Source organism: Herpailurus yagouaroundi, unplaced genomic scaffold (genome assembly GCF_014898765.1).
Source record: "Herpailurus yagouaroundi ecotype Mexico unplaced genomic scaffold, PumYag 216, whole genome shotgun sequence".
Taxonomy (NCBI): Eukaryota; Metazoa; Chordata; class Mammalia; order Carnivora; family Felidae; genus Herpailurus; species Herpailurus yagouaroundi.
In genome coordinates this window covers 9,268,620-9,294,783 of record NW_024412447.1, presented here as the reverse complement: position 1 = coordinate 9,294,783, position 26,164 = coordinate 9,268,620, and the positions used below count along the sequence as shown (strand labels likewise).

Sequence of the window (26,164 nt, the reverse complement as noted above, 5' to 3'; positions counted from 1 at the left end):
CTGGGGTGGAGGGAAGAAGCTGGAGTGGCCAAGACCGGCGCCAGGCCTTGCCGCCCCTGGGGCCCCACAGGTGATGTTATTTCCCTCTGGGGCCCTAAAAGTGGCTCTGGTCCTGGAGCTGCCAATGTAGTGAGAAACCCAGGGGAGCGTAACCAAGTCTGTTATCTTTATGTCTGCAAAATCACGTGTCTAAGCAGCTTTGCAGAGGCGTCCTGAGAAGCAGCCTTCACCGAGGTCTTTCCACAGACTCCAGGCCTCTGGCCCCAGCAGATACCACATTTATGCGGTTGTAGGTTGTGTACACGTGTGTGAGCACGCACGTGCGGGTGCGTGCTGACTCCGCTTTTGCTTTATTGCGCTTTCCCACGCGCAGGAAGCCACAGGATGTAGTGGAAAGAGCAAAGACCTTGGAGTCAGACCGCGAGTCAGGCCTCCGGCAGCCTTCCTGTAAAGCGGGCGGCGGGTGCCGCCGAGAGCCTGCGCTTGCCGGACTGCGTGCTGCGTGCCTGTTGTGCTTTTCCTTCGTTTGACATTTGGAGAAGCCTCCGAAGCGGTATTTGTTGGTCCCGTGTTCTGGCTGAGGTTCAAGTTCACGCAGCTGCAAGGTGGCAGGCTGGGAATCGCACGGCTCCAGAGCCGCTGCTCGGCCCTCCACCTCGTTGCCACCCCTGCCTCCCCGAGGGTCTTGGTTGCCGGAAAAAGTGGATTTGGGGAGCAAATTGTGTAAGCGCGAGTGTTCTTGAGATACAGTATCTGCAGAAAGGTACACACAGGGTGACCTCGCCACGTGAGCGGGGGTGGGTAACCACCACCCGGATCAAGGCACAGATTGTTCGAGCACCCCGGGCGCCCCTGCTGTCCCTCCCTGGGTCCTGCCTCCTGTTCCTGCGTGGGGACCTTGCATAACAAAGTCGTACGGATCCGGCGCCTCGAACTCAGCATTACGCCCTGAGGCTCCCTCCTCCCCGTGTGCGTACCGATCGTTTGTGGGTTTCCACTGCTGCGGTGGAGAATATTCCATCGTGTAAATGTGCCACTGTTTGTTTGTCCTCCTGCGGATGGACATCATTAGGGTTGTTTCCTGTTTGGCACCCGCGTGTCTAACGCTGCTGGAACCTTCTATGCACAGCTTTTGGTGCACAGGCACCAATGTGCTCTGCCCGCTGTCTACCAGGGACTGAATTGCCGGGTTGTAGGTTTAAGGAGATACTGCCGAACGGTGTTCCAGGGCAGCTGGGCCGTGCTGTGCTCCCCACCAGAGCTCCGCCTGCGTGTGATGCGCTCCGTCTCTCCCGTGGTAGCCATTCTGGTGCGTGTGCAGATCTCACTGGGGTTTTGTTTTCCGTTTCTCTGGTTACTACTAACGTCCAGCACCTTCCCATATGTCCTTTGGCCATTTAGAGACTGTCTTTCAGAAAGCGCTTGTTCAGGGGGCACCTGGCTGGCTCAGTTGGAAGAACACATGACTTTCAATCTCGGGGTTGTGGGTTTGAGCCCCACACTGGGTGTAGAGATTACTTAAAATCTTAAAAAAATAAATAAAAAGGAAAGTGCTTGTTCAAGTCTTTTTTTTTTTTTCAACGTTTTTATTTTTTTTTTATTTTTGGGACAGAGAGAGACAGAGCATGAACGGGGGAGGGGCAGAGAGAGAGGGAGACACAGAATCGGAAACAGGCTCCAGGCTCTGAACCATCAGCCCAGAGCCTGACGCGGGGCTCGAACTCACGGACCGCGAGATCGTGACCTGGCTGAAGTCGGACGCTTAACCGACTGCGCCACCCAGGCGCCCCTTGTTCAAGTCTTTTGACAGTTTTTCTGTTGGATTATTCATCTTTCCCTAATTGACGTGTAGGGATTCCTGAGATTCTCAGCTCAAGTCCTTTGTCAGATAGACATAAGTTGCAAACATCTTGTCCCATGCTGTGGCTTGCCTTTCATTACCTTAATTGTGTCGTGGTTTTTTTTCATTTTTATTTTTTTAGTGTTTGTTCATATTTGAGAGAGAGAGAGCAGAGGAGGGGCAGAGAGAGAGAGGAAGACACAGAATCCAAAGCAGGCTCCGGGCTCTGAGCTGTCAGCACAGAGCCCGACGTGGGGCTCAAACTCACGGATTGTGAGATCATGACCTGAGCCAAAGTCGGACACTTAACCGACTGAGCCACCCAGGTGCCCCATAACTCATTTTGTTTTGAATGGAGACAGCCATATCTTAGACGGGCTGCATTTCACACAATCTAAAGATTTGCCGTTCACAGAAAGGTATGTTTTTTGCACCTTGCTGGCATAGGCCTGAGAGTCCCTGGCGCGGCTCACTGGGCATCTTTACCTGGCCCTGCAGGCCTGGGGCAGGGAGAGAGAGAAGGGAAAGGATAGGAAATGGGAGGGAGTGGGCACGAGGCCAGCAGCAGGGAATGGAGAGTAGACGGGTCCTCTCTGGAGAGGACGAGGTCTGGGGCTTTGGAAGGTGCCATGGTCACAGAGGAGGGAACAGGTAATGTGACCCAGTGTGGGGGACGGAAACGGGGTTCAGGGGTGGAGCAGGGGTCTGTCAGCAGAGGAAGTGGCTGGAGGCCGCGGTGGGACAGAATGCTGAGGGCCATCACGAGGGAGCGGCATATAAATCGGTGCATCCGAGTGTGGAGCAGAATGTCAGGCGAGGCTGGGACAGCTTCTGAAGGGACTTGCCTGCCCCGGTCTGTGGCCCTGGGAGCCTGTGGGGATCAGAGGGGTGACCGGGCCATCGGAACTGTTGGCTGGATGGCACGGGATGGGAGTCAAGCCCTCCACCCTCGTTCTCCTCTGTCTGGGGCCGCAGGTCCTGGCTCTGAAGGTGGTGGTGTCTCCAGAGGCTTCGGGCCTGCCGTAGAGGACACGGGGAGGCCCCGCCCAGGGTCCTGTCCCCCAGCCCGAGGCGCGGCTCGGGCCGGAGCTGGGGCTCCCCTCCATGCTGCCACATGTGCCCCCTGCCCATCAGCTACTTCTGTTTTTCAGGACCTCCTCTGTCAAAGACAGCAGCTTTGTGGAAAAGATGAAGAAGACGGTGAGTTTTCTGTGTGTCTGTGCTCTTTGCGGGGGGTCGCGGCCCTGGCAGCCGGGGAGGGAGGTCCAGCAGAAGGCCAGCTTCACTGGAGCCGAGGGAAGAGCGGGCTAGAACATTGTCATCTAACCAAAGCGTCAAAGGTGCTCTGCTTTCCTGGGACAGTTTACCCTCCGATGTTTACTTGGTGAACAAACCAGACTGTAAGGGTCTCCCCTCGCTCTGACTCTGGGGACTGTCCCTCGTCCTCCCTCCCGGTCCAGGCTCTGCCCACGAGCAGACGGAAACCTCACATAGCTGTGGCCGGAGCGCAGCTACAGCCTGATCCGGTTTTGTTTGTTAAATGTTACGAGAAAGTACCTCATGTGCATGGTCAGAATCCCAAACTATTCAGGGGAAAGCCTCTCTCCTGCCACTCATCATCATTGTTAGTATTTTATGGATCCTTCTAGAGCTTCTTGATGCACACGTGGGGGAAAAAAACCCAGATTCTCATTTTACATCTTTTTAAAACACAAAAGCTGGCCTATTACGTACACGGTTATAAACCGTGCCTTTTTTTTTTTTTTTTTTTTTTGGCTGATCTATGTTGGCGTTTCTTCCCTAGCGATTCAGAGACCCCGCCCTCGTTCCTTACTGTAGCTGCGTAGTGATTTCATCCCGTGACCGTGAATCCTAGAATTTGTTTGGACACTGCCCTGCCAGCGGGCACTTGGACCGTTCCTAACTTCCACCTCTTACAAACGATGCTGCTCTGACTCTAGGCCAATTTCCACATCTGCTAATACGATAAAATCCCAGAAGTAGAATCGTTGGACCCAGAGGTGTGTGCATTTGTAGTGTGATAGAAGCTGCCAGATTGTCCCTCCCCTGACCCCGGCTCACACCAGGGCACTCTCGTTAGCCGTGTGTGAGAAAACCTGTTGCCCCAAAGCCTTGCCAGTAGAGCGTATCGCCCGAGTCGGTGAGTCGGGGGAGGGAGGGGGGGTGTGTGTGTGCCAGTTTTCTAGGTTAAAAGCAGATATTCCTGTGCTCTTCTAATTTGCATTTTCCTTATGAATGCATTTCAGCAGATTTTTGTAGCTGATGATGGCATTTCTTTCTTTATGGATTCTCTGTTCAAATCTTTTTTTTTTTTTAAGTTTATTTATTTTAGAGAGAGAGCAAGAGCAGGGGAGGGGCCGAGAGAATCCCAAGCAGGCTCCACAGTGTCAACGCAGAGCCCAACTTGGGGTTCGATCTCACAAACCGTGAGATCATGACCATAACCAAGCGTCAGATGCTTCACTGACTGAGCCACCCAGGCGCCCCCTCTCTAGTCAACTCTTTTGCCCACTTTTCTGTTGGGATTGAGCCTTCTCGAGGAATTCCTTAACATTTTAGGGAGATTAACCCCTTGTTTGTGACACGAGTTAAAGATATTTTCCCCAGTTAGTAGTTTGTGTTTTCACCTGGCATTGTGTGTGTGTGTGTGTGTGTGTGTGTGTGTGTGTGTGTGTGTACAAGTTACACAGTGCACTTTATTGTTCTTCCTGTGACTCCTGGACTTGGAGTCATTGACTCTAAGGAGATGAAAGAATTCTTGCACGTTTTCTTCTGGTGCTTCCTAGTACTTTTTCCTTGTTCATAATTAACGTTCAGTCTGCTGGGAGTTTATCCCGGCGTCAGCCACGCAGCATGGATCCGGCTCCTTTTTGTGCACCGCTCAGTTCCGTGTAGTAGCATCCGCCTTTTCTCCACTGCTTTTATCAAATACATAATTCCCATATGTATTTGGACCTTTTTCTAGATTTTCCTGTCCCAGTGCTTTGATCTGGCTTTCTGTGTTCAGTATCCTACAGTTTCAGTTACTGAGGTTTTAGAAAGCTTATTTTGATCATCCTTACTGCTAGGCTCTGCCCCACCCCCACAACTCTTCCCCTTTTCCTGGCCATTATTTCATATGTATGCATTTGGGGTAACAGCTTTAATGAGACAGTGTGCACTCCACACAGGTCACCCTTTTAAAGTAAGTATACACTTCAGGGCGCCTGGGGGGCTCAGTCAGTCAAGCATCTGATTCTTGATTTCGGCTCAGGTCACGGTCTCATGGTTCATGAGATCGAGCCCCACATTGGGCTCTGTGCTGAGCGAGAAGCCTGCGTGGGATTCTCTGTCTCCTTCTGCCCCTCTCCACTGCACTCGCTCTCTCAGATAAAAAAAAAAAAAAAAAAAGCATATCCTTCAGTGTTTTTTAACGTTTTCCCAGATTTATGCAAACCATCACCACTGCTTTAGAACCTCTTCAGCACCCCAAATGGCCACCCCATAGCCATTAGCAGCCACTTCCCACTAATCCCTAGCCCCCACCCACAGCCCAAAGCAACTGCTCGTCCACTTTATTAATTGCCTGCATCCCTTACAGAGTTGCCGGTTTGGGACATTTCGTGTAAGTGGAATCATTCACTTAGTATCACGTCTTCAGGGTTTGTCCGGTCTGTGTTGCACATCAGCACTTTGTTCCTTTTCGCTGCTCAATCCTGTTCCAGTGGATGAATTTATATTTAGTTTTTGATATCACTTTGAGGAAGTAAAAAGAGCTGTTCAGATTTTTTGCCAGCTCGTGTTGCATTTCTGGATTGATAACGGAGAACTGGACCTCTTCTGTGTTGAGACTTCCCCTGCAAACCCAGGGCCTTTCCCTGTGGTTGAACCCTTTATCCGTAACTTCTTGCAGGTTCCTCCTAAGGCTTAATTTTTTTTTTAAGTTTATTTTGAGAGAGAAAGAGTAGGTGAGGGGCAGAGAGAGAGTGCGAGAGAAAAATCACAAGCAGCGTCCGCATTGCTGGTGTGGAGCCCGCATGGGACTTGAACCCACAAACCTTGAGATGGTGACCGGAGGCAAAACCAAGAGTCGGACGTTTAACCAGCTGAACTACCCGGCGCTCCTTTTAAGGCTTATTTTGAAGTTCTTCATATGTTTTGATGCCGCTGTAAACATTTAGCTGCTATTTTATATCCTGTTTTGTCCCCTTAGCCTGATATTCTATAAGCCTTTCTTTTTTATAAAGTAGTTTTTGTAAGTGATTATTTTAAAATAACTTTTTAGGGGTGCCTGAGTGGCTCAGTCCATTAAGTGTCCGACTTCGGCTCAGGTCATGATCTTGTGGTTCATGGCGTCGGGCTCCGTGCTGACAGCTCAGAGCCTGGAGCCTGCTGCGGATTCTGTGTCTCCCTCTCTCTCTGCCCCTCCCCAGCTCATGCTCTGTCTCAAAAATAAACATTAGAAAAAAAATTTTTTAATAAAGTAAAATACCTTTTTAAATAAATGATTGGTAGAAAATTCAGGAAATGTAAAAGGTATGCAGACATTTTAAAGCAATTATAATCCATACATTTTTTTTTCCTTTGTACCTATATGTAGGGCTCCATGCAAAAATCAGAGACCCCTCTAGGGGTCAGGGCACTGAAATCCTACTGCTGAGAAACCTCATGGCTACATAAAGGGACCAGAAGGTGGCCTGTACCTCACTTCCACCTTCCAGACCTCGTAAAGCACGTTGATTTGCTGGACCAAAGTTGCTGCCCCACCTTGAGAGTCTGGGGAGTAGAGTTCCAGCTGTAGAGGCCACAGGAGGAGGAGGGTGGAATGAAGAATGTGGGAGCCAGCCCATTGGGCACCTTTCCTTTTATCTAGATTTTTATAAAGATAAAGAATAGGTATTCAGAAAAACTTACCCATAATTCTCCATTTGGAGACTCTTGGTATACTTCTTGCTAGATTTTTTTTCCCTTGTGCGTGTGTGTGTATAAATGTATATATGGACACCATTGTGCGTAGAGAACAAAATTGGATTACGCTAGAATACGGTTTGGTCTTTTTTTTTACTGAACATTACATCGTGCTTTTTAACGTGTCCTTTAAAAATCTGTCCAAAGTGTGACCTTGAGCAGCTGCATGTCTGGGTGGCCTTTGTCACTGCCCTCCACAGTAGCTGGGGCAGTGGGACGATAGCCCCGGAGTGACTTAGGAAGACTTGGGGCAGGAAGGAAGAGGATGCCTTGGAAAGACCTCACCTGCCTAGCCCACCCTATGGCCACCTAGAGTCTCTGGAGAAGCCTCTGGGCTCTTGGTCCCTCACTGACCCCACGTGTCTGGCCTTCCCTAGGGCAGGAACATCATCGTGTTCTACGGCTCCCAGACGGGGACGGCGGAAGAGTTTGCCAACCGCTTGTCCAAGGATGCACACCGCTACGGGATGCGGGGCATGGCTGCAGACCCCGAGGAGTATGACTTGGTGAGTAGTCCCCACTCCCGACCCTTCTCCTGGCTCCCCCAGTAGCACTGACCAGGACATCCGGATCGTGGACGTGTGTAAAGGGCGTGTCAGCCACAGGGACGGACGCGGACGGGTCTCTCCTGTCCTTTGTCCAGGCAGCCAGCTGACCCCAGGCATGCGCATGGGCGCCTGGCACCGCCCACGCTCAGCCTTCCCAGCTCGGCTCTGGGCGGGGCAGGGCGGGGCGAGGGGATGCAGGCACGGGAGGGGGGGCGTGGCCTGTTAATGAAGGGGTCTCAGCAGTCTGGGGAAGAGGGGTCTCCGCTTCTCCCTCCACCCCCCTGCAGCCATCTCAGGGAGCCCTTCACTGGGCTTTGAAATGAGGCTGCATTAACTGGTGTGTCTGGCCACTCGGGGAGGGGCCCGGGGAGCCTGAGGTTTGGGGGTAGAGGCCCCCATTTGCCGTGGACCTGTCGCTCCCTCCGGCTACCACTGGACTCAGTCTGAAGGACTCAGTGTCCCTTCCAGGTGCTCTGCCCCCAGCGTGGCGCCGAGGGACAGGCTCACCTTGCTCACTGTCCTCAAGGGATCGGTTCTCTGTCCTTCCCCTAACATGGAAGCAGCTCTCAAAAGCCCAAGAAACTTCTAGCCGTCTGCTTGCCTCTTTCTGGGTCAGGGAGCTAATGACAGCCAGGCCACCAGCCCCACATAGACGCGGTGGACAGTAAGGGAAGAGGCTGATGGGCAGGAGGTCCTAGTCGCCATCTTTCTCCTCCCCTGATGGGGCTGCTGCCAGATGTACTTTCCCCCAAAACCAGTCTCTCCTGAGTTCACCACACGAGCTCTTCCCAAACCCAACCGTCCCCCACCCGCTCCACCCCCACCCTTGGGTCTTGGGGACCGGCACTGCCGCCCGTCTGTCCGCAGACCTGGGTTTTAAGTTAGCCAGCAGCTGGTTAGGAATTTGCGAGAGCCCAGGCCCTGCTGTGGTCCCAGGACGTTGCGGGACCATGAGGTTCTCCCCCAGGGCCCGGTGCGCAGAACCACGTTCTGCGCACTGGCTGGTGGCCCAGAACCCAGCCTGCTTTCTGCCTGTCAACACCCAGGCCCTTACCCGTGTTCTTTTGTGCCTGCTGTTCCCTTTCCTTTGGAAAGGCACTGGTTCAAATGTCAGTCCCCTCCATGCAGCCTTCTCCGACCGCTCGTGCCCCTTCCCAACAGAATCATTCCCTCCCATCCCACAGCAGCCGCCCTGGGCAGGGCCTGGGCTCTCCTGTCTGCATCCCATCAGGCACACCCCTGACATAGGCTCAGTCATGGTCGCTGGGCCGGGGCCCTGTTCTCGTCTCTCCAGGCCGACCTGGGCAGCCTGCCGGAGATCGAGAACTCCCTGGCGGTGTTCTGCATGGCCACCTATGGTGAGGGGGACCCCACAGACAACGCCCAGGACTTCTACGACTGGCTCCAGGAGACGGATACGGACCTCTCCGGAGTCAAGTATGCGGTGAGCCTCCCCATCTTCTCTCCCGTGGCTTCTGCACCTTACGGTGCCTCTGGACCCTCAGTTCCCACCTCGTCCTGATGAGCCAGGGCAGGCCAAGGTGTCAGAACAGAGGCTTAGAGCGGGGGACCCGGCGGGGAGGGCTGCTCACAGGTCAGGCCTCTCTTCTGCCCTGGGCCCCAGTGCTGACAGTCCCTGCTCCCGGGTCCCCAGCCCCGCTTTGCTCCGGGGGCACTATTTGCAGTAGACCAAAGACAAGAAGGGTGCAGCAGGCTGACCGCTGTAGGCCGGGCCAGGAACACCGGGCGGGGAGGGTGAATTGACCCTGCTGGCCGCCCAGGGTTGAGGCCTAGGGGCCACGTGCCACTGAAACAAAGCCACTTCCGGGGGCCAGAGGTGGCCCGCCTCACAGTGCAAGTTGTCTGCAGGATGTAGAGGCCCACGGGTGCGGTGTACCCTTGGGGGGCACGGGGGAAACCCACCCCTGACCGCTGACCAGGCCTCAGACCCGTCCCTGGGTCCACACAGGTGTTTGGTCTCGGGAACAAGACCTACGAGCACTTCAATGCCATGGGCAAGTATGTGGACAAGCGGCTGGAGCAGCTCGGCGCCCAGCGGATCTTCGAGCTGGGGATGGGCGATGACGATGGGAAGTGAGTGCCCGGGCCCCCCTCCCCGGAGCCCCGACCCCGGCCGGCAAGTCTGGGGAACCCACAGGGTCAGGGCCGACTCTGGCACGTGAGGGGAGCGCAAAGCCACCTGTACAGGCATCACCGAGGGCAAGGGAAGGCCGGCACCATCCCCCCCTCACTTTTCTACATCCTCTGGGCTCCCAGCGCCCCTGCTTAGCACAGACGCCCCAAATGCCCCCTGGTGGCTCGGGCCCCATCCCAGGGGGCTCCTCGGGCTGGGCGGGGAGAGGGGCTCCCTGGGGCCGGACTCATTCCCTCCTCCCGCCAGCCTGGAGGAGGACTTCATCACGTGGCGAGAGCAGTTCTGGCCGGCCGTGTGCGAACACTTTGGGGTGGAAGCCACCGGAGAGGAGTCCAGGTGAGTGTGTGTCCGCACACGGGGTGGGAGACCTGGCCCGCTGGGTTCCGGCGGGGACGCCAGGAGAAGCTGGCAGATGCTCAGTCACAGGACCAGGGGGTCCTGGGTCCCGCGTTAAGGCACTTGGGCTTTGCCTGGAAGGGACGGGCACTGGGGGGACTTTCCTCACCTTCTCCCAGAATCGCCTCGAAGCCTGCAGCACCCCGGGCTCTCCAGCCCTCCCACCATCCTCCGGACCCTCCCCACCTCACCCTGTCTCCCCTTGCCAGCATTCGCCAGTACGAGCTCGTGGTCCACACAGACATAGACGTGGCCAAGGTGTACACGGGAGAGATGGGCCGACTGAAGAGCTACGAGAACCAGAAACCGTGAGTAGAGAGCAGGTTGGGGGCCTGTGGCCGTGGGTGCCCCCAATGGCTGGCAGTCCTGTGAGTCCCTGCAGGCCCTTGCCTGTGAGTGGGTGTGGGTGGGAGCACCCATGACTTCACCTTCACCACACGGGAGGGCGTAAGGCCCAGAGCAGAGGAACAGAGGCAGGCCCACACCTAGGCCCTGCCCCCTGGCTCTCTCCCAGGGGTCCCTCAGGCCAGGGCGCGGCCACCAGGAGACAGACACTTGCTCAGTTTGTACTTAATGTGACATTTTGCTCTAAGTATCCGGGGGTGGGGAGGTCCCTACCAGTGCCTGGAGCAGGACATCCGGAGTATGGCTGTGGGTCCAGGTTGAGCCCTGGCAGGAAGGACTCGCTTTCTTAAAACCTGCCTCAGTATTTGGACTTTTTATCCAAAAACAGCATTCCTCTCTTGGGCCCCTGACTTGCCTTACCCCGGGGTGGTGCCCAGATTCCTGGAGCCGCCCAGGAAAAAGTCCCCCTAACACCCTGAGGTTTTAAGACCAGTGGCCCTGCTTTAACAGGAAACCCAACATTTCAGTGACTGTGCAGGCAGAACCCAGGCACCTTCTGTCGTAGGGAGCCATCTACAAGGGGCCTGGTCCTCCTGTGCACTCAGCCCACAAACAGGTAGTGGGTGAAGGGTCTCCCCCACATTTAGGAACCGGCTTCAGTTTCCTTATCTGTAAATGGAGACACTGATAACCTAGCTCTGCTCACTTCTGGGGGTCACTGGGGGCACTGCCTTGAATCTGGTTGGGAGAACCTTTTACATAATTGGAGAGGTTTCCTGGGGCCCTGGGAGGCTGGCTCTAAGGTTCCCTGTGTTCTGTGAAACCAGAAGGGTCCCTTGGGGGCAGGGAGATTCAGATTGAGGGCCTGGCCAATCACTGAGCTGCTCTCTTTCCCACCCAGCCCCTTTGATGCCAAGAATCCGTTCTTGGCTGAGGTCACCACCAACCGGAAGCTGAACCAGGGAACTGAGCGACACCTCATGCACCTGGAATTAGACATCTCAGACTCCAAACTCAGGTGCTGGCAGCCACCCCCTCCCCCAACCCACCCCTCTCAGAGCTTCCGGGCCCTGCCTTCCCCCCCCCCCTGCGCCTCAATCCCCCCCCCCCCCCCACCAACCCTAGGTATGAATCTGGGGACCATGTGGCCGTTTACCCAGCCAATGACTCTGCCCTGGTCAGCCAGCTCGGCAAGATCTTGGGTGCTGACCTGGACGTCATCATGTCCCTGAACAATCTGGACGGTGAGTCCTGGAATCGAGGCTGCCTGCCCTCCAGCCCGGGACCCGAGGCAGCCGGCAGGAATGGGCCCCTGGCAAAGCTGTAGATAGGTTGAGCTGCTTAAGCCCAAAGCCCTGGTGCCCTCGTGGCCCTCAGACACAAGACCCCACGATTCCAGGTTCTGGAACAGACTAGCTGGGCAGCGGCCACTAACCCCAAATGCTTTTCCCCTCTCCCTGCAGAGGAGTCCAACAAGAAGCACCCCTTCCCCTGCCCCACCTCATACCGCACGGCCCTCACCTACTACCTGGACATCACCAACCCGCCACGCACCAATGTGCTCTACGAGCTGGCACAGTACGCCTCGGAGCCCTCTGAGCAGGAGCACTTGCGCAAGATGGCGTCCTCCTCGGGCGAGGGCAAGGTAGGCCTGCTGCCGCTGCACCTGGGGAGCCACCACCTCAGCCCTGTCACCTGGGCCATGGCGCCTCCCCTCACTCCCCCCCAGGTCTCACCCCGCATTTGGCCTTCCCCAGGAGCTGTACCTGAGCTGGGTGGTGGAGGCTCGGCGGCACATCCTGGCCATCCTGCAGGACTACCCGTCCCTGCGGCCCCCCATCGACCACCTGTGTGAGCTGCTGCCTCGTCTCCAGGCCCGCTACTACTCCATCGCCTCATCCTCCAAGGTGCGAGGCCCAGCCCACGTAGGGAGGGCACAGCCGATGGGTGCCCTGAGCTGTGGCCCCAGCTCTGCCCCAAGCGCCTCATGTCCAGCGGGCTGGACCACGAGACTGCAAACGGCTCTCTACTGGTGTTGAGAGCCAGCCAGGACAGCTGCTGGAAAGGGGCTTTCGAGGTTTGGGCACCAGGAAGGGTGAGAAGAGCCCCCGTGCTGAGGAGGCTGGGGTGACAGGGCCAGGGGGGCAGGAGAGAAGGGCCTCAGGTGTCTTCACCCCTGCCCCACTCCCACCAGGTCCACCCCAACTCCGTGCACATCTGTGCCGTGGCGGTGGAGTACGAGACCAAGTCTGGCCGCATCAACAAGGGGGTGGCCACCAGCTGGCTACGGGCCAAGGAGCCTGCAGGGGAGAACGGCCGCCGGGCCCTGGTGCCCATGTTTGTGCGCAAGTCCCAGTTCCGCCTGCCCTTCAAGGCCACCACCCCTGTCATCATGGTGGGCCCTGGCACAGGGGTGGCACCCTTCATAGGCTTCATCCAGGAGCGGGCCTGGCTGCGGCAGCAGGGTAAGTGTGTGGGCATGGGGTGGGGTTCCGTGGGGTTCCGTGTGCCTGGGTACCTGCTCACCCCTGCTCACCGCCCCAGGCAAGGACGTGGGGGAGACGCTGCTCTACTACGGCTGCCGCCGGTCTGATGAGGACTATCTGTACCGCGAAGAGCTGACTCAGTTCCACAAGGACGGCTCCCTCACCCAGCTCAACGTGGCCTTCTCTCGGGAGCAGCCCCACAAGGTGAGGCCTCGGGCGGCCCCTCTGGGCTGGGCCTCAGGGCCGCGGGACCCGCCTCGTCACCGTGCCACCTCTGCCCACCCCCCCCACCCCAGGTCTACGTGCAGCACTTACTGAAGAGGGACAAGGAGCACCTGTGGAAGCTGATCCACGAGGGGGGTGCCCACATCTACGTCTGCGGGTGAGTGGGGGCAGAGGAGGGGCGGGGTGGGGTGGGGTTTGCCTGCCCGGGGTTGGGGGGGCCCCTTGCCCAGTGCCACCTCCATCCTGCCCCAGGGATGCTCGGAACATGGCAAGGGATGTGCAGAACACCTTCTACGACATCGTGGCCGAGGTGGGGGCCATGGAGCACGCCCAGGCCGTGGACTACATCAAGAAGCTGATGACCAAGGGCCGCTACTCCCTGGACGTGTGGAGCTAGGGGCAGCCCGGCCCTGCTCCTCAAGCCCCACAGACTTGCTTCTCCCTGTAATCACCTTCCTCGCTCCCTTCTGCCAGTCTCCTGGCTGGTTTCTTGCCGCGGGAGGTGGGCCGAAGGACCGTCCAGGCCCCAGACGCACCCTCTGGAGCACCCCGGCCCCAGGGCATGTGGTCAGGGGAGACCAGGGCCTGTGTTTTGTGAACATCTCCGGCCCTTGGTGGCTGTACAGAAGGGGCTCTTCTCAGCTGAGCTGGGGCCCAGCCCCTCCGCATTATTTTCAATGACTGTAAATAATTTTAAATAATCTCTGGTCCTTGGAATAAAGTTCTGTTTTCTGTATTTTGACTGGTATTGCTTGAGCAGATCCGGGGCCTCCCCCTGGGTCTACTCAGACCCCCCAGAGAGCAGCTCAGGAGCCCCGAGGACCCATGCTGTGGTGGCGCGGAGGCCCTGCCTCACCCTTCGGAGAGCACACGCCTCAAGCCACCTCTGTGCCGCTCTTCCTTTATTGAGGCTGCTGGCCCCCAGCTCCCCGCAGGCCTGGGCCATAGGCCCAGGCCCCTCCTCTCCAGCACAGCCTTTGGGGCCCACAGAGCCCACAACACCCCAGGGAGAGCAGAAGAGACCCTCCCGGTTGAGGGGAGCCCCCTACCCCCTCAACACAGGGGCCAGAACCCGCTTCCAGGCCAGGGGTGTCGTAGGGAGCCGGGCGGGCGGGGGAAGACCCAGGCTCATTCTTTCTTGCTCCCACGCCTCTGACTGTGGAATTTCTGGTGCACAACCCGCAGGGTGGTGAAGAAGTTGCCAAGGAAGAGTAGGAGGAAGGGGAAGCCGCACATGAGCACCTGGGGGAGGAAGTGGGGTCAGGACGGGGCCGGGCGCCGGCCCTCCCAGCATGCCTCTCCGGGCCCCCCCCCCCCCCCACCTGCCCCTCCTTGCACTCAGGATCCCGGGCCAGGTTGAACAACGTCAGCGCGTTAAAAAGCTGCCAGAACTGGGAGGAATGGGAGGTTTCAAGCAGCAGATCCCGGTCCCCACTCGGGCCCAAAGCCAGAACACGGGGATGCCCAGCCAGACGCGCAGGGGCAGGGACGACTTACGTGTCCAAAGAAAAGAAAGGGCAGCAGGAAGGTGAGGCCCCGCCACATCCAGGACTGGAAGCCCTCTGCGGGGAGGAAAGACGACGGAGATGGGCACGGTCTCTCAGACCCACGTGGACAGGAGAGGACTTCCCTTTCCGGGCTCCCAAGCAGGGCGGCCACGCCCGACTCACCCACAGTGAGGTCCATAGTGTGCCTCTCGCCCAGGGCCCGCAGGCGGTACAGGCAGCCGCTCTGGTAGTAATACTGCAGGAACTGCACAAAGCCTGGGGCGGGGGCATCAGAACCAGGCTGGGGCCCCAAGTCCTCGGCCCGCCCCTCCCCGTGGGGGATTCCTGAGCCGAGCGGGGCCCTCTGAGATACTCACTCTGGTACATGGAGAAAGACAGGAATTGGTTCCGGAACTTCTGGTACATGAGGCCGTCAGGCCTGAGGTAGAAAGCGGTGGGAAGGGTAAGGAGCTCGGGGGGCACCACCTTTCTGGCCCGCACTCACCCCCTCGACCCCCCAGGGCCTGGGAGCCAAGCCCTGCCACTCACCACGTCAGCATGACTCCCGACAGGAAGGTGGACACGTAATGATGGAAAACCCACCAGCCTTTGATCCTGCATACATAGGGAAGCCAGTGTCACTCCTGTCCCCTCAGCCCCCAGGACTGGTGCTCAGGGACAGGGAGCAAGGCCGAGGCGGGAAGAAAGCAGCACCCCGGTCCAGTGCCTGCTTCTCGGGGGCCCGGGGCACGCACCCCCTCCCCGGGGAGCTCCAGCGCCCGCCTCGCCCCCTTGCCCACCGGGAGCCGTTGTTGATGAGGATGCTCTCTCGGATGGTCAGCGTGCAGTAATACCAGACCAGCAAGAAGTTGAAGGCGGCATCTGTCACCCTGAGGAGGGGACAGAGGGTCGGTGCCAGAGCCTGGAGGGGGGCGGGGGCCTAGTCCTGAGCAGCGCACCCACCTGGAGTTGAGGAGGAAGCGGCAGGTGAAGGAGATGACGATGAGGATGATGGTGAGGTAGAGCTTGAACTTCTCGTACTCGTCCTTGTAGGCAAACCTGGGTGGGCACACACTCGTGGGACAGGCCGGGGTGCCGGCAGGGCCCACCCTCGCCTCCACCCAGAAGGGAGGCTCCTGTTCAGACACACTTCCGCAGGAGGCACGGGCTGGCCCGGGACAGCGACCCCGGCGCTGACCGCTGCGCCCCAAGGCTTAGCCGGGGCAGCTGGGGCGGGATGGAAAGGACCCGGGAGGGCGGCGAGCAGGGTGGGGACCCAGCCCACGACAACAAATTACTTAGCCTGCTTGCTCAGGAGTGTCACGTTGACATTGCCCAGAACCAGGCTCAGGTACAACCTAGGAGAGGGGACACCAGGTGAGGAGAGGCTCCGACGGGGAGGGCAGCCAAAGGCGCAGAGCTGGGGCCGCCATCCCTACCCGGACTTCCCGTGGCCTTGGCCTAGGGTTCCGACCTTGGGGGTGCTGCGGACCCACTCGAGGGAGACGCCAAGGCCCAGCCTCTCTGCCTGCTCCCCAGTCCCGCTCCAGGGTAAACCAGCAGCGTCCCCTCCCTGGTCTCTCCCCAGGGCCTCCAGGGCGGCCTGGCTCTCCCACCCTCTGGCAGCCGTGCCCACATCTCGGATCGCCCCTGCGAGCCCGGGGCAGGGCTCGGTGCCTGTGAGTGCGCACACCAGCTATCACCTCCTCCATTCCTGCTACCTGACAGCCTCCAGCCCCCAGTCCGCCCCGCCAGGGCCCCCTCCCGGCCCATAAGGGCTCCCTCCGAAATTCAGCCTGTGCTCTGACCCTGAGCCTCCCAGGTGGGTTGCCCCATGTGGACCCTGGCCCTCTCTGAGACTTCCAGGCCCCCCAACCCCAGGCTCCTTTCCCAAGCCAGCTGAGGTTTCGAGCCCCCCTTGCACGTCAGCCACTTCGTCGACCCCATAACCCCCAGCTCCCTATGCCATCCCTGCAGTGGCCTCGTCAAACCCTCCCTCCAGGCGGCTGACCTCTCCTGGGCCTCCCTCCTCACCCTCTCAGCACGCCCTCCCCTCACAAATGAGAAGGGCCCATGCCCAGCCCTGCCCACCTCCCCAGGGATTTCCCTTTACTGGGTCTCCCACTCCGAGGGTCCCACCTCCCTGAAGGTACATGTGCCCAGGTCTTCCCCAGGTACAAAGTAACACACTCACACACACACACAAACGAGGGTGCAGCAAAAGCACTCCCCCACCCCCACCCCTAGGCCAAGTTCCAGTTGCTGGTTTCCCCTTCCACTCACAGCCAAGCTTGGGAAGAGCTGCCTAAATGTGCCCGTCCCCCAGCTCTTGGTCACCCGCTTACCAACTTCCACCTCCACCATCCTGTGGAGTGGTTCTCTCCAAGGCCGCCCTGACTTCCAGGAAACATTTCCCTTCCGTATGGCATCTGACCCCCCTGGGCCATCTGGTCTGAGGCTGCTGTCCCCTCCTTCTGGAACATGCTCTTTCTCAGCTGTCTTGCTGCCTGCGGTCTCTTTTACTCGGCCAAGGGTTGTACACCGTCCCCTGCCACTCTCCTCAGTGACGGTGGCTGATCTAAAGGTCCCTTTGCTCGGCCTACTGGGGCCGAAGCAAATTCCGAGGCCTGGTTTCCCCTCTGGTCGCCCACCACCTCCCTGAGCTCTGGCCAGACCTGCGGTTTCCACCCTCCCATGCCCACCAGGCTCACTCCTTCGTGCTCCACGCTTTCCCTGACCTTCAGGTTAGGTGAGGCACCCCTCACTGTCCTCCTCTAGTTCTTGTCCTTCCTCCCCAAAGCACCCATCTCCGTGCACTGTCACTGTCACTCGTGCCATCTCCCGGACACAGGGCTGGGCCTGACTGTTCGGCCCAGAGTAGGTCGAGGGAACATTTGCCAGCCAAGCAACCAAAGGAAACTGCGCTTCAGGCCGCCGCCCGGGAGCATCTGTGAACGGAGCTTGGGGGAGGGGGTCTCACCCATTCTTCTTGGGCAAATAGGCCTCCATATCGAAGAAGAGGCCTTGGCGCTCCTTGATCTGGTTCTCCAGTTCCCGTGCAGCCTCCTCAGCCTCCGACTGAAGGGAGGGTTTGCATCTGCAGGCAGACAGAAGCCAGAGTCAGGGCAGGGGGCCCCCAGGTATCACCAGCTGACACCCGTGGGGCAGGGGGGTCAACAGGACCCAGCGAGGGGAGACGCCACACCTGGGACACTCAGGAGTCAGTGCCAGCTCTCCCCCCAACCCAGATCCGACGCCCACTCCCCAGCCCTAGGCCAGGGCGGTACGGGAGGCATGGGGGACTATGGAAGCAGCGGGGGAGGGTCCTAACTTCTTCAGGACAAGAGCCAGCTCCTGGAGCCGCTTCTTCTGCCGAGTGATAGAGCTGGTACAACTGTTCTGCAGCTTGATCAGCTCCTCCAGCTTCAGGCGGTACAGCCGGTGGGTCTCCTGGGGAGCAGGCAGGGGAAGGCTCAGGCTGGTTAGAAGGCCCCTGAGCCAGCGCCTGCTGGACAGGGCATGGGGCACAGACGCCCCAGGGGCCCCTCTGGAGGGTCTGAGAAAGAAAGGAGACAGCCGGCCCAAGGACCTCCCTGAGGTTGCCCTCTCCCCAAGGCAGGCAAGGGGATGGGGCTGGGCTCCTCCTCAAAGCCCAGAGGCCATCACGACCCCCTTGTCCCAGAAACAGACTAGTTTCTGAAAGTTTCTTGGTCTCAGCCCACCTACTAGTTCCCACCTCGAGTTCAGATTCTAGGCCCAAGGTCTACCTTCTGGACCAATCAGGCTGCCTGAAGCCATTCTGGTCCTCTCGGATCCTCCTGCCTACCCGGCCTGCTAGCACAGGGGAGCTAAGGTTGTCCAAGACGCCTGCTGCTCTGGCACTCCCCGCATCTGCTTCCCAGGTTAAAGGTCATCAGGCTCCAGCCCTTAGACCTCCAGCTGTAAGATCAGTCCTTCTACCCCTCCCCCAGCACCTTTGGCCCAAAGCTTCCCAGAGCACTTTGCCCTGGTGGGTGAGTTTCCAGAGGAGAAGCTTGGAGACAACCATAGGAAGTGTGAGGAAGGTCAGGCAGGGGTGGCCAGGCTGGGAGACTAAGTCTGCTCTGCTCAGGGCTCCAGGAGAAACTCTAGTGACAGTAGCCTTGGCCAGGCCCAGGCTGGGCTACAAGGCTTCAGGGCAGACAGGAAGGAGCTGGAACCAGTACAGGAGAGATAAAGCCATGACCAAGTACCCAGCCGGCCTAGGTACTCTACCCTTTCTAGGTCTTCTTTTGTTTCTCATGGCCCAAAGGGGCCACCACACCCCCCTCAGAACCCAACACGTGCTACATCTGCCACCCCTACCAACCAGTTTCTCCTGTCCAGAGGAGACCAGCAGCCTTCACCCCTCCCCTCGGGGCTCCCCACAGAACAGCACAGGGTGCATACAAGTCAGATCCAGACACTTCCTCCCATGGCTCCCTACTGGTATCAGAAAGATTCCGATCCCGTCCATGAGGTCCCTGCAGGGTCTGGCCCACCCACTTCTCCCCTCACTCTCTTTACAGTAGCCACATAGTCCTGCCTCCGTGGCTGCTGTCCTTCACCCTGGATGGGCCCCGCCCCCATCCAGGCACTTCACCTACACACCACTACCCTGCCTCCCGGGGGAGCCCAGAGCTCCCAGCGCTGTCCTAGGGCGGGGACCGCGCTGCTGGCGCTGCTCTGGCTCCAGCCGTGCCGGCGCCCGAGGCATGTTTGCGAGGTGACCGACCCAAGACTGGGCCTGGCCGGCTTTGACTCAGGAGGCCGCTCTCCTGGGAGAGGACGGGGCAGGGACCTCTTTCCGAGGCCCCCGCACAAGGCCCCAGGTCCGCTAGGTGCAGCGGGTCCCCACCAGGGTCGCAGCGGCAGTGCCGGCGATGGGGGCTGCCGCCGGACACTCATTTGAGGCCGAGAGGAGGGTCCAGCTAGGGCCACCAGCACCCAGGGCCTCCTCGCCCTCCGGTGCCACGCCAGCGTCCTCGACCCTCGGCCCTGAGCCCCCAATGCCTGACCCAGGGCTGCCCGACCCTTGACCTCGAGCCAGAGGGACGTGGCTCTGGGCCAATGGACGCCCGCACTGGCACTCACCTGGAGGCTCTGGAAGTCCTGCTGCAGCTCCTCCCAGTCCCGCAGGCAGTCGCCTAACGGGCCCGGGACCTGGGGGTGCATGGCTGCCGGGCCACACGCCGGACAAGCCGAGTCTTGGGACCTCGCCGCAACCCCAGCCCGCCCGAGGCGCCTCAGCCGCCTCCGCCGCCGCCCCCGTCCGCTTCCGGGCTCGCGCCGCCAAGACCACCAATGGGAAAAGGCCTGAAGCTACCAGAGCGCTAGCCCCGCCCCCTGCCTGAGCCAATCCGAGCCCTGGGCGGGGCGGGGGCGGGGCCACGTGTGCTGGGGCGCTCTCCCCGCCGCTCGCAGCTCACAGCCCATCCTGGGGCTGGCGCGCGCCGGGGTCGCCGGCTCCAGCTCAGGCTCCGCGGGATCATGCCAGCCACGTGCTACGCCCCGCAGAGCTCCGCCCGGTCACGCTGACAGTAAACTGAAGCCCACGGGGGTGACCCCTGCCTCAAACACTCTCGTCCTTGGGAAAGCAGCACCTCTGCAGGAAGAGGATTCCAAGCCTCTTTTCTATCTTGGATTTTTACAGCGGCAGCCTTACGGTCTCCCAGCCTCCAGACCCACCGCTACTGTCCTTGCAGGAGCCACCAGACTGCCCGTCCTAACACACAAGGCTAATCCCCACCAGGTCCCCAAAGAAAACGTGCCAGCGACTCTGCCCTTCCTGCCAGGAGGTCCCTAACCCACAGAGCCATTGTTTGCAGCCTTCCCAAACTCTGTTCCAGTTCCTAGCCCAACGGATTTCAGGCCTGAGCTGGCTGGAAAGCCCTTATCCGTCGGGCAAAACCCCACTCCTTGAGGGCTTGGGCTTCCGTTGGGGAGGACAATTTCACCCTTCTGCAAAGAGTCCTGGAAGGTGAGATGGCCTTCACCTCTAGGTCCCTCCCCAGCCGCACGTGGGTGGCAGAGAATGTTTGCTGACTGAACAGGGGCAGACATCCCAAATTCCCGGTCAGTCCCATCGTCTGTGCCATCTCCTGACTTGTGCTGTGGGTGCTTCCAGGGCTTGGAAGCACATTCCGAAGAAAATCCCCCTAAGGCCTGAGGAATTTCTAGAAGCATGGGTGTGGGAGATAGGAGGGGTGGAAATCTCTTCTTGGGGAAGCCAGCCAGGAGGAAACGAGTGGGGGGAGAAGGAAAGGAACTCTGAAGAAGCCATCAGACTGGCTGGGGAGTTCTAGGACCAGGGATGAGGCAACGGTGTGCCCCATGCCAGAAACCTGTCAGAACTGTGGAGACTGACACCTGGGCTAAGGCTGGGCCTGGCATCTCTGGAGCTGGGGGGGCGGGGGTGGATCTCTGCCCATAGGTGGGCACTGTGACACCCCTGTGGACCAACGTAAGGCAGTTCCCCTGGAACTCCTCCCAGATAGCCTCCAAAGGGTCCAAGTCACCGGGGCATGTGGGATAGCTGTTCAGACAGCCAAATGCTTTTCCAGAGGCAGCCTCAGGAGTGCAGGAAGGGTGTCCAGGATGACCCAGGGATGGGAGGATTCCTGCTGAGTCTTGCCTGCTCTGCGGCATGAAGGAGGAGCCGGAGAAGAACCACTACAGGAGGCTGCTACATGACTTCAGGCAGCAAAGGCCTTCTCTTTCCACACCAACCTGGTTACACATCCTGGCCCAGTACCCACAAGAAGCCCCCAAGCGAGGTTCTTCGGGACCCATAGCTGGGCCACAGAGGAGATCAGTAGAGTGGATCCAAGATGTCTGTGACACGGTCTCCGAGGACGACCTTCTCCCACTCTGACAGCTGAGCCACCAAGCCCCGGTTTGGACGCATGTTGGTTTTACACTTCTTGACGTAGGCCCAGGACTTCTGTCAATGCAAGGAGAGAAAGCAGACCTCAGGGACTGGACCTGAGCCCTTCCACCTCTATCACAGCCAGCTCAAGAGGGACAGGAGGCACCTGCCCGTGGGCCAGCAACACGGCTTAATGGCTGGACACAGAAGCAGCAGGAGCCTGGAGTTAATACATCAGGGCAAGGAGTCATAGGAGCTGGCTCTGCTTTGAGCAGGCACCTCTGCGCATCTGCTGCTGGATATGGAGGCAGAGATCATTCTTAGTTCAGACGGCTCCTGCGAAGGCTGAGACAACATGGGTGAAAGCTTCTGTGGGCAGGAGAGTACCATGCCCATGCCCGGCACACAGTGCAGCCCCCACAAAGGTTGGCATTGTGAACGGCTAAATGAATGGAAAGGGGAAGGGAACTGTGGGGAAATTCTCTGAAGAAGGGAACTTGCAACTGCTTTCCTTCAGGTGTCCACCTTAAAATGAAGCAAGGGTCATTACCCGAAGGAAGAGGACAAACTGGTCTCTATCTGGGTTGAGGACAGAGGAAAAAGGAAAAATGGGCCTCAGCAAACTAGGAACCGAAAAAACATACCTCAACATAATAAAGGCCATATAGGACAAGCCCACGGGTAATATCATACTCAACGGTGAAAGACTGAAAGCTTTTCCTCTAAGATCAGGAACAAGACAAGGATGCCAGCTTGCACCACCTGTATTCCACATTGTACTAGAGGTCCTAACCAGAGAGAGGAAGGGAAGGAGGGAGGAAAGAAGGAAGGAAGGGACACCCAAATTGGAAAGGAAGAAGTAAAATTACCTCTGTTTGCAGGTGACATGATTTGATGTGTAGAAAACCTTAAAGATTACACCAAAAAATCTGTTAGAATAAATGAATTTAGCAAAGTTGCAAAATTACAAAACCAACACTCAAAATTAGTTGTGTATCTATGCACTAACAACAAATGATCTCAAAAGTAAACGAAAAACAAAATTCCATTTACAGTGGCATCAAAAGGAATAAATACTTAGGAATAAACTTAACCAAGGGGGCGAAAGACCTGTAACCTAAAAATAATAAAACATGCTGTAAGGTATTTTAAAAGACACAGATGGGGCGCCTGGGTGGTTCAGTTGGTTAGGCGTCAGACTTTGGTTCAGGTCATGATCTCGCAGTTTGTGGGTTCAAGCCCTGCATTGGGCTCTGTGCTGACAGCTCAGAGCCTGGAGCCTGCTTTCGATTCTGTCTCCTCTCTCTTTGCCCCTCCCCCGCTCATGCTCGGGGTCTCTCTCTCTCTCTCTCTCAAAAATAAATAAACCTTTAAAAAAATGAAAAGACACAAATAAATGGAAAGACAGCCCGTTCACATGGACAGGAAGCCTGGATACTGTTAAGATGTCAGTACTACCCAAAGTGATGTATAGATTTAATACAACCTCTACCAAATCCCAACAGCATTTCGTGCAGAAATTGAAAAGCCCATCCTATAATTCTTATAGAATCTCAAGGGACCCCCACATAGCCAAAACAGTCTTGAAAGAAAGAGAACAGCACTGGAATTCTCATATTCCCTGATTTCAAATCTCTGAAGCTATTACAAAACTATAGTAATCAAAAACAGCATAGTAGTGGGATAGACATTTAAGCCAAAGGAATAGGATAGACAGCCCAGAAATAAGCTCTTGTATATGTGGCCAAATGGTTTCAAGGAGGGTGCCAAAACCATTCAATGGAGAAAGCGCAAGGGGTGCTGGGAAAACTGGATACCCACATGCAAAAGAGTCAAGTTGAACTCTTAACCTTACATCATATACAAAAATTAACTCAAAAACGATTGAAGACCTAAGTGTGAGAGCTTACACTACAAAAATCTTAGAAGAAAACATAGGAGAAAAACTTCGTAACACTGGATTTGGCAATGATTTCTTGGATAGGATACCAAAAGTACAGGGGATTAAAAATGGACATATTGGACAAATCAAAAACAAACAAACAAACAGACAAAACAAAACTTCCGTGCATCAAAAGACACAATGAGCAGAGTGAAAAGGCAAGCCACAGTTTGGGAGGGAACATTTTCAAGTGATATATCTGATTGATATCCAGGTGCTAATATGAAGAATATAGAAAGAACTCCTAAAACTCAACAAAAAACCAAACAGCCCAATTGAAACGTAAGCAAAAAACTTGAATAGACATTTTCCAAAGAAGATACATGAATGGTCAATAAGCACATGAAAATACTTGCTCGACATCACCAATCAGTAAGGAAATGCAAATCAAAACTATAGTAAGATAATGCCTCACTCCTATTAAGATGGTTATAATATTAAAAGAAAAAAAACAAAAAACAACAACAAGCATTGGTGAGGATGTGGAGAAAAGGGAATCCTCGTGTACTGTTGGTGGGAATGTAAAATGGTACAGCCATGGTGGAAAAACAGTATGGAGATTCCTCAAAAAATTAAAAACAGAGATACCATATGATCCAGCTATACACCCCAAAGAATTGAAAACAGGGTCTTGAAAGAGATATTTGTACACCCATATTCGTAGCATCATTATTCACAATACCTCAAACACGGAGGCAACCCAAGTGTCCATCAACGGATGAATGGAAAAACAAAATGTGGCATATATACACAATGGAATGTTATTCTATCTTTAAAAAGAAGGAAATTCTTGGGGCATCTCGGTGGCTCAGTCGGTTGGGCATCTGACTTCGGCTCAGGTCATGATCTCGCAGTTTGTGGGTTTGAGCCCTGCGTCAGGCTCTGTGCTGACAGCTCAGAGCCTGGAGCCTGCTTTGGATTCTGTGTCTGTGTCTCCCCTTCTCTCTCTGTCCCTTCCCTGCTCATTCTCTGCCTCTCTCTCTCAAAAACAAATAAACATTAAAAGAAAAATGTTTTTAAAGAAGGAAATTCTGACACGCTACAACATGGATGAACCTTGAGGACATCGTGAGAAGTAAAATAAGCCAGTCAACAAAAGAAAAAATACTGTGTGATCTACTGATATGAGGTAACTAGCAGAGTTAAAGTCATAGAGACAGGAAATAGAATGATGGTTGCCGGGCTTGGGGGGAGGGGAGAATGGGAAATTACTGTGTAATAGAGCTTAAAAGAGTTTCAGCTTTACAAGATAAAAACAGTTATGGGGATGGATGATGGTAATGGCTGTACAACACTAGAAAGTATTTAAAGATTTAAAAAATTTTTATTTGAGAGAGAGAGAGAGAGAGAGAGAGAGCGAGCCCAGGTGGGGAAGAGGGGCAGAGGGAGAGAGAATCATAAGCAGTCTCCACCCTTAGCACAGAGCCCAACACAGGGCTCAATCCCATGACCCTGGGATCATGACCTGAGCCAAAATCAAGAGTTGGACACTCAACCGACCAAGCCACCCAGATGCCCCTAGAAAGTATTTAATACCACTGGACTGTACACTTTTTCAAAATGGTTAAGATGCACATAAGTAAATAAATGGTTAAGATGATAAGTGTTACATTATGTGTATTTTAACACAATAAAAAGAAAAAAACTGCAACGAGATATCACCTTACACCCATTAGGATGGCTACTATTTAAACAACAACAACAACAGAAAATAAGAAGTGTGAGTGAGGATGTGGAGAATCTGGAAACCTGGCACACCATTGGTGGGAATGTAAAATGATGCAGCCGCTGTGGAAAACAGTACAGTGATTACTCAAAAAAGTAAAAATAGAATTACCATATGATCCAGCCATTCCACTCTGGGTGTACACCCAAAATAACCAAAAGCAGGTGGTCAGTGGGGCTTGTGTTTATGGGTTCAACAGGACAGTAGCAAACAAAGAAATAGTTCTTAACTGGCTATCATCCCAGTGGCTCAGTGTAAAAGGAGCAGACAGAAATGCCTATGTTCCCATCTTCCCCTGAAACGGGTATATTTGCATACTGTTTAAGCTGCTGCCTGAAGGTCAGGCTTCCAATCAGCCCGAATCTAGATGCAGACTAAGATCCTCCCCTGGACCCCTGACAGGTCTTGGCACACCCTCAACTATGGGGAGCCAGTAAGAACAAAGCAAGCTGCTTTGACAATCAAAAAGGTGTGAGAGACAACCAAGAAATAGGGAAGGGTTGAACAATAAGGTTCATTTCCTACACCAGGCCATTCCTTCAAGACTGGGAGAGGTGGCTGTTTTCCCCACTGCATAGAAACCAACAGAGTCAAGGAAAATGAAAAAAACAAACAGAGGAATACATTCCAAATGATTGATATCCAGGTGCTAATATGAAGAATATAGAAAGAGCTCCTAAAACTCAACAAAAAAAACCAAGCACCCCAATTGAAACATAAGCAAAAAACTTGAATAGACATTTTCCCAAAGAAGATACATGAATTGTCAATAAGCACATGAAACTATTTGCTCACAAGATAAATCTCACAAAACAAGATAAAACCTCACAAAAACATCCTCATGAAATGGGGATAAGTGATTTACCTGATAAAGAGTTGATGTCATAAAGACGCTCACCGAGGTTCTCCTGAATCCCCTTGGTGGGAATTCCAGCTAAGAGACAGAAAACATAAGAAAGTACCAAACAGAAATCACAGAGCTGCGGGATACAATAACTAAACTGAAAAAGTACAACTAAAGGATTCAACTGCAGACTACATGAAGTGGAAGAAAGGATCTGTGGACTCAAAGACAGTGCAGTGGAGTGCATCCAATCAAAGCAGCAACAGAAGAAGAAGAAGAAGAAGAAGAAGAAGAAGAAGAAGAAGAAGAAGAAGAA

General features: G+C 55.8%; 3 protein-coding genes across 8 annotated transcripts in view; 1 reads left to right on the top strand and 2 right to left on the bottom strand.

Annotated features, from left to right (window-relative positions):
* The window catches only part of POR (cytochrome p450 oxidoreductase), a 62,993-nt gene extending 49,294 nt beyond the window's left edge, over nt 1-13,699 (top strand). For both annotated transcript variants that reach the window (XM_040456091.1, XM_040456092.1), the window contains 14 exons: nt 2,992-3,040; nt 7,186-7,314; nt 8,651-8,800; nt 9,326-9,450; nt 9,758-9,847; nt 10,117-10,215; nt 11,154-11,270; nt 11,378-11,496; nt 11,716-11,897; nt 12,010-12,159; nt 12,447-12,717; nt 12,797-12,942; nt 13,035-13,120; nt 13,216-13,699. In XM_040456091.1, the coding sequence (XP_040312025.1) occupies nt 2,992-3,040; nt 7,186-7,314; nt 8,651-8,800; nt 9,326-9,450; nt 9,758-9,847; nt 10,117-10,215; nt 11,154-11,270; nt 11,378-11,496; nt 11,716-11,897; nt 12,010-12,159; nt 12,447-12,717; nt 12,797-12,942; nt 13,035-13,120; nt 13,216-13,360 (1,858 nt within the window). In that variant the 3' untranslated portion in view covers nt 13,361-13,699. The remainder of the gene's footprint in view (nt 1-2,991; nt 3,041-7,185; nt 7,315-8,650; nt 8,801-9,325; nt 9,451-9,757; nt 9,848-10,116; nt 10,216-11,153; nt 11,271-11,377; nt 11,497-11,715; nt 11,898-12,009; nt 12,160-12,446; nt 12,718-12,796; nt 12,943-13,034; nt 13,121-13,215) is intronic.
* Nucleotides 13,700-13,847: 148 nt separating this feature from the next.
* On the bottom strand, nt 13,848-19,759 carry TMEM120A (transmembrane protein 120A). The gene is made up of 12 exons (XM_040456093.1): nt 19,563-19,759; nt 17,782-17,900; nt 17,431-17,547; nt 15,749-15,808; nt 15,414-15,509; nt 15,251-15,340; nt 15,000-15,065; nt 14,828-14,889; nt 14,634-14,726; nt 14,461-14,525; nt 14,286-14,354; nt 13,848-14,205 (listed from the first exon to the last, which is right to left on the bottom strand). The coding sequence occupies exons 1-12, from the start codon at nt 19,641-19,643 to the stop codon at nt 14,092-14,094; spliced, it is 1,032 nt and encodes a 343-aa protein (XP_040312027.1). The 5' UTR covers nt 19,644-19,759; the 3' UTR covers nt 13,848-14,091.
* Nucleotides 19,760-21,158: 1,399 nt separating this feature from the next.
* STYXL1 (serine/threonine/tyrosine interacting like 1) overlaps nt 21,159-26,164 on the bottom strand; it is a 91,870-nt gene continuing 86,864 nt past the window's right edge. For 4 of the 5 annotated variants that reach the window (XM_040456095.1, XM_040456098.1, XM_040456097.1 and 1 more), the window contains one exon: nt 21,159-21,411. In XM_040456095.1, coding sequence (XP_040312029.1) covers nt 21,280-21,411 — 132 coding nt within the window. In that variant the 3' untranslated portion in view covers nt 21,159-21,279. Of the gene's footprint in view, nt 21,412-25,234; nt 25,300-26,164 lie in introns of those variants that run through there. The other variant, XM_040456099.1, reaches the window with a different exon arrangement.

Excerpts from the sequence above, each read along its gene's own strand:
- TMEM120A (XM_040456093.1), bottom strand. The coding sequence starts at position 19,643 with ATGCACCCCCAGGTCCCGGGCCCGTTAGGCGACTGCCTGCGGGACTGG. Across the intron at positions 17,901-19,562 it reads AGGACTTCCAGAGCCTCCAG|GAGACCCACCGGCTGTACCG; the intron begins GTGAGTGCCAGT and ends CCTGCTCCCCAG. Across the intron at positions 14,206-14,285 it reads CTGAGTGCAAGGAGGGGCAG|GTGCTCATGTGCGGCTTCCC; the intron begins GTGGGGGGGGGG and ends TTCCTCCCCCAG.